Below are 7,063 nucleotides of genomic sequence, written 5' to 3'. Positions count from 1 at the left end.
GAGTTTATTTATCATGAATTCATGATACATTATGTACAAACAGTAGGTACATAATTATGTACCTACTTAGTATCTTCTGAAAGTTCTCACCAACTAATTTAGAGATTGCCTTATTCTGGAAAGCGCAGTGATCCACAAAACACAAGAGATGATGTTGTTTTTGAGTGATTGAAAAGATTATTAATTAAGTAACTTGCATACTTAACTATTACTTTCATAATCTTTATCAGGTCGGAGGGGTCGAGATTTTAATAACGGGATCTTTCTAAGGTTTACAGGGTAAATGGCAGAGATATTCTGAAGGCTGAAATCCGTGGTTCAAGCTGAGCGTTTGACCGTAAATTTTTCTCATTAATATTTTAAGTTTTAACACGCAGAATCGCTTTTCTATACAGAATAGTATTAGGTATTTTCTCTATGCCTCGTGCTATGAAAAGAAAAGATTTCTGTTTATTTACGTGAGGTTTACGTAGAAAATTGTAAATCAACATGAAATAAATTCAAATAGCAAAATGTTATTGCAAATAAAAATTTATGCAATTGCTATCCTCTACGCCCTGGGGGCCATCTTCATGCTGCTATTTCCACCACGAAACTTCTTACGGTCAGTTTTAACTTATATTAACCTTCTGAAGTCCTGAATATTGGCACCTACTATAATCATATTTTAGGTATTTACAGTACGAACCATCGAACATAAAAAAGTAACTAAGTATTAGGTAATCAAACGAAAAGGGTTAGTTACCTCTGGATCTCTAAAACTTTACTATAGGTACCCACTCTAACTCTCGGTAACTTATACTTACAAATACCTAGAACACTTGGATAATTATTAAAACATAAGCCCAAAACAGGTCAGGGGCGAAACTATCCGCCCTACGAAGCAGCAGCGCTGGTCTCACCTACGACCATTACCTCTCCCACCAAGAGATATTGGACCTGTGCGAGCAGATCTCCAAAACCGATCCAGATCTGGCCAATATGGTGGAACTGGAACCCAGGACTGCGCAAAATAGGACCATAACCGCCTTGGAACTGCGCAGTGACAGTCAAACGAAGAAACCTGGCATTCTCATTGTAGGAGGCAAGTACAATAATAATAGGTAATAATAAAGTATGTTAGTTATTTTCATGCCAGACCCATATTTTTAGTTTTAAGCCTTCAGGTAACTTGCTGCATAAATGACTCTGGGGTATTTACTTTACGACAGCTTACAAATACAACATACAAATCGTTTATTTGGTGCTACATTAGATGGGATGGTGTAACTATAGATTTTAACGTGTTTTTATTTCAGATTTCCCATGGTAGAGAACTTACTCCACTCCTTATTTTGATAACGACACTTGCAACTGCGACACATTGTTATTGTCTAATATTTATGTACAAAGTTATAGGGTGCAGCCCTAACATACCTATGTGCTGCGCCCTGAGTAACCTTGCGTAGGTTAGATAAAAATTACTGCTATGTACTTACATAATATCAAGGGCGTACCCAGGATTTCAGCTTGGGGGGGGGCAGCTCATACCCGTTCCGAGATCATGGTCGGTCGGGTATATTGAAACATTATATATAAATGAATATTAAATCAAAATATCTGACTGAAAAGCAAAGTTTCCAACACTTCATTTTGCGCACAGTAAGTAACACATTTTTAATTCCCACTTGGAAGGATTTTTTTTATTTTATCTTCTAGGGGGGGGGAGGGGCAGCTGCCCCCCCCCTGCTCCTACCTGGGTACGCCCATGCATAATATGCCTAGTCACTAGGCATACGGTAGTAGATTAAACAAACAACATACTGCCTCTAGCATAGGCTAACAATCAACCTATACCTTACCCGAAAATCTTCAATAATCAGAGGTTCTCGCTCCTCAATCTCCTAACCTCGTAGAGCCTTTGTCATAATAATGTGATCACTTTAATCTGTGCCAAGCGTCCCAGGTTCGATTCCCGTCCAAGACAGACAGCTACTTACTATTATTTATTATTATTATTTACAGAAATAGACACACCAACAGCACATTGGATAAAAAGTTGTTCAGACACAGTAGGTACATGTTGCTTATCCTATCCATGCACCAATTATAGGTGTGCAACAGCATTCAAAATGTTATCTTATAAAATACATTAATTTTAATACTAACATGCAATCATGCATACAATGCTTGAATCTAAACTAAATTAGGTATAATATTGTACAATTGTACTGCTAGTACAAGTGTCCTTTTCAGACATTGAAAACCACGGACCACGTTGTGTGCTCGGCTCACCACTTTGGCAACACCCTGTATAGCTTCTTGGTCAGCAGGTCTGGACGGCATGGCGTGGGGCGTACCCAACGCGATGTTGGAGCTGGCTGACCGGCTGCTGCACGACAGCAACTACCAGGCACCATTCTTCAACGACTACGATTGGTCAGTTTTGCTTGTTCTGATGTAGTTGTAGTTAGTTTGAATCATTGATGCTTTATAGTCACGCCTCTTTTTTTACTTATATTGTGATTTCGTTAACAAAATAACGAAACTTGGGCTAACCATTGGTATAGTTATGGAAACCTAGAAACCCAGGAATATTTAACTATTTCAGACATGAACTAAGTACCTTACTTACCTACAATAAAATAAACAGATTATTTAAGTATTAAAGTACCTACATTAATACACATGTTGCAGATATTTTAAGAGTCCGGCTGCTCGCTATCCAAAATTAAACCACCAATACTCCACCAAAAACATTTCAACCTCACACAGGTACCTCATACCGCTGGCCAACCCTGACGGCCTGACGTTCACGCAAGCCATTCGCGACAATAAGCCAGTGAACGCGTCCACGTGGTCTGCCAACCTCACGGCGCGCGAGGGCACCAGGCCTGATGCGTGGCACAAGAATATGGAGAAAGATGATAGCCACCCGTGCTTCGGAGTGCGTGTTAACAGAAACTTTGCGTACCATTGGCAAGGTTGGTTGCTTTTCAGATAATACCTACCATGGCTAACTGGCAAAGCTCTTACATTATTGGAATCATACTTGAGCAACAGAACTCAACTAGTTGACATAAATGGAGTGCGTTCGGCTGGCTGTCCTGTCAGTATGGGTGTTCCCCAAGGCTCGATTTTAGGACCATTCTTGTTTCTTGTATATGTTAACGATTTACCGTTTTTGGTAGATAAATTATGTGAGATAGTACTGTTTGCTGATGATACTTCACTTTTATTTAAGTTGAAGCGACAAGAAGTCAATTTTGACAATGCAAACAGTACTCTTTCCATAGTTGCTAATTGGTTCACTGTAAATAATTTAGCTCTTAACTCCAAGAAAACAAAATGTATTAAATTCACTTTGCCTAATGTAAGACAAGTAGAGACATATTTGACATTGAATAACGATAAGCTAGAGTTAGTAAATGAAACGGTATTCCTGGGTATTACAATTGACTCAAAGTTGCAATGGGGACCCCATATTGAGAGGATAGCCGGTAGATTGAGTTCTGCAGCTTATGCGGTTAGAACCATTAGACAGTTAACAGATGTAGATACAGCCAGGCTTGTGTATTTTAGTTATTTTCATAGTGTTATGTCTTACGGAATTCTATTGTGGGGACGAGCGGCTGACATTAATCAAATCTTTGTTCTGCAAAAACGAGCAATTCGAGCCATATATGTATTAGGGTCTAGAATTTCATTAAGAGATACGTTTAAGGAAATAGGTATACTAACTGTTCCATGCCAATATATCTATGAAAATATTATGTATGTTCGTAAAAACTTAAATTCATTTAGTAAAGTAGGAGCCACTCACGGTATTGAGACCAGAAACAAAAATAAGTTGCTTTTCCCCACACTCAGACTTTCGAAAACAAACACATCATTCATGGGGAACTGTATACGTTTTTATAATAAATTATCAAATGAAGCAATAAACCTTACTGAGCAAAAATTTAAGAATTATGTTAAAGCTACATTATGTAGTAAAGCTTACTATAGTATAAACGATTATTTAAACGACAAAAACGCGTGGTCTTGTCCACCTCAGCTAAGGCTCTTGAAAAAATGAAATGGATATAGGTACTTAAGTAAAATTGTAGGTACTAGATATAAGTAAAAATTGTAATAGATTATAAGGAAAAAGTTGAAAAGATGCTCGAGGAGTTTCTTTCGCCATTTCTTTCCTTTTCAATGACGGGGCCTTTGTGAAATGGTGGTAGATGACTATCGACAAATAATTGTAAATTTTACGTCGATTAAACCATTTGAATTTGAATTTGAATTTGATGGAGTCATCTAAAAGTATCTATATTAGTCAGATTCCTCACCAGCATCAAAACCTAATCCTCGTCGGCTAAGCATAGATTTTCCACTAAGGAGCAGACTCAACACTTTCTTCTTGACCCTACACATTCGATGAGGTACTATCAGCAGCTGAAAGGCAATAGGTAACCCACATCGGTCAAATTCTTCATTAGAAATACATACTACCAACTTTTCGTAAGTGCTCAAATCACCTTTGCTTATAGTTACCTATCTACCATACCGCTCTCTCATATTATTATGAGCTAAGTACCTACTTATAAAGGTGTCCCTTTCCAGACGACCACGCCCACAGGCCGGACCGCTGCTCGCAGGCGTTCCCCGGACCGCGTCCGTTCTCCGCGCGCGAGGCGCAGGCGGTCCGGGGCTACGTGGACCGCCTGGACCGCCGCGTGCAGCTGGCTGTGCATCTGCAGCCCAGCTATGAGGCGAAGAAGGTGGGGTTTGATAGGAGGTGAAGAAAATTTTGTTGAAGAGATTGGCACTTCGGTGTGGGATTGTGAAGGCGTGGATCAGGGAGGCTGGCGCTGTTGTGCTAACCACGACTCTATCTCCAAAAAGAAATGGTCAGACAAGAGTATACTGCCCAGCATACCATACACTAAATAAGATTTCCTGTCCCTTTATTAGTTTTATTATAGCTTTAGCTACCAATATCAATGAATCAATATTATGGCTCTTTGGGCAGGCAATGCGTTAGTTAACAGTAGAGGATTACAACTAACTCTATCTTTTACCCTGATGAATGCAGATGATATTGCACATTCCAGGACCTGCTGCTCTACCCGTGGCGGTACACGCTCCGCGCGCAGAGTAACCAGCAGACCCTGCAGGCCATCGGCGAGCGCGCCGCGCGGCACTCGCGCCTGCCAGACGGGAGGATCTATGAGGTCAGCCATTCATTCAACAGCTGAGTCGATACACACTAGGACTAGGGGACAAAATTAATTTCACCACACCGCACATATGCGGTACCTAAGCGTAGCGTAAAGAGATTGCCTCGTTTCCTTCTGTCAACCAGGCTAGCGCGAGCACGCTTTTTACTAAAAAGATTCCTTACGTTACGCTTATATAATACGACGTCAGCGCCGGGATGGGCGGGATGGATGGATTTGTGTAAGTGTGCTTACATAGAGGTGTGTATCTACCTGTACCGGTTACCTGATTATGCGAAAGCGCTCACTCACGGAGCATTTCCCGGATTTTTTAATGTCATGGGAACCCGATTCTCTATGTAAGCACCCTAACACACTATTGGAGATGATGGAAGAATCTATTAAGTTAGTTTAGGGGTCCTCCGTCATTATCTCTGATAGGTGGAATTAGAGGAACCTTAACCTAAATCCGCATACATTCTGGTTATACCTACCCGAGGGGAAAAAGGTGTTAATTAATAATTTTTAATTATAATTCTTAGGAATTATTGTAGGTTTTATATAATGCTGATAATTTGATGATGCACTGTGGAAATTACCAAAACCTACTTCCTTTTTTCAGTGCCATGACTATCTAATAAATTACCTATCTCTAGATCTATCTGCGTTAGATTTATAAGCGATTAATTTCCATGCTTCATACTGGTGATATTTAGGTAGGCTACCAGCACAGTGCCCTGCTGTAATACCTATTTATAAATAAATAAATAGGTAAGGAAGAAGGTAGGTTCTAAAAATTCAAATAAGCATGACTGGCAGATTCGTAAAAGTTATGATTTATTTTCCATTGGCGACGCTATTATACCTACTCGCGAGCAATGAAAAAATTCCACCTGCCATTGCCGTTCCATATGTCACTGGAGCTTTTTCAATGCTCGCGAGTATAGCTAGCTATTACGCCATAAGGTTACCGCACATAACTGCAATGTAATGACCGCAACGTATAGGGATCGCCTCTTTTTCTTCTGTCAAGCAGTAGAACGTAAGCTAGTGAACGCCTGATTGACAGAAGAAAAAATGCGCTCCCCTTACATTACTCTTACACCATGTGCTGAGACCCTGAAACCTCTTCTTCTTTCATCTCCCAGGTCCACCAAGGCAGCAGCGAGCGCGTGGTGGCGGGGTCCCTGAGCGACTACCTGTCCGGCGTGGTCGGCGCGGAGCTGGTGTACCTGCTGCAGCCGCACCACCAGCTGTATCCCAACTATACGGACACTGATGTACTGGGTGAGTATATCACTCCTGGGTCCATCAAGGTAGCAGACCGTGCAGCGGGGTCCGACATATTGGGTCAGTAAATACAAGGGCCAATAAGATAGTAGAGCACTATATGTACAGCAGTGGCGGGGTCCGACGCACTGGGTTAGTAAATACTCTCCTAGATCCGTCAAGCTAGTAGAGCGTAGAGTGGCGGCGTCCGACGTACTGGATCAGTAAATCACTCCCAGGTCTGTCAAGGCAGATGGCGATAGTTATATGTATAATATATTATGTAAGTAGGGAAGGGAGTCTTAACAGGCCACGATTGGAGTGAGATAGCATGACGTCCGACATTATAATAGTTTCTTTTCCGAGCGTTTCCATTGCTCTTAATACAATCATGGTTTTATATTTCAGAGTCATTTGTAAACCGAGCGATGCTCGCCATCCTGAGCTTGGTCCGCGCGTGGCGTAAGAGCGAGAAGACCAATACTCTATCCTTCTTTGGCACTGAAGTAGAGTTCTAAGCGAGATTTTAAACTTTTAATTACGTTAAATATTATGTTTGTCTGTGCTGTGATTTAGGAATAATTTGTTATATTAAAATATGTCTGCGC

At 40.8% G+C, this 7,063-nt stretch overlaps 1 protein-coding gene across 1 annotated transcript; it reads left to right on the top strand.

The window, feature by feature from the left end:
• The first annotated feature begins 45 nt into the window (after positions 1-45).
• On the top strand, positions 46-6,973 carry LOC105392458 (zinc carboxypeptidase A 1-like). Its single transcript, XM_048627060.1, has 8 exons — positions 46-604; positions 855-1,084; positions 2,313-2,418; positions 2,755-2,963; positions 4,591-4,748; positions 5,082-5,201; positions 6,335-6,473; positions 6,864-6,973. The coding sequence occupies exons 1-8, from the start codon at positions 513-515 to the stop codon at positions 6,971-6,973; spliced, it is 1,164 nt and encodes a 387-aa protein (XP_048483017.1). The 5' UTR covers positions 46-512.
• The last annotated feature ends 90 nt before the right edge of the window (positions 6,974-7,063 follow it).

The sequence above is a fragment of the Plutella xylostella genome, chromosome 17 (genome assembly GCF_932276165.1).
Source record: "Plutella xylostella chromosome 17, ilPluXylo3.1, whole genome shotgun sequence".
NCBI lineage: Eukaryota > Metazoa > Arthropoda > Insecta > Lepidoptera > Plutellidae > Plutella > Plutella xylostella.
Note: the sequence above shows the minus strand (reverse complement) of the source record. Positions and strands in the feature narration are given on the sequence as shown.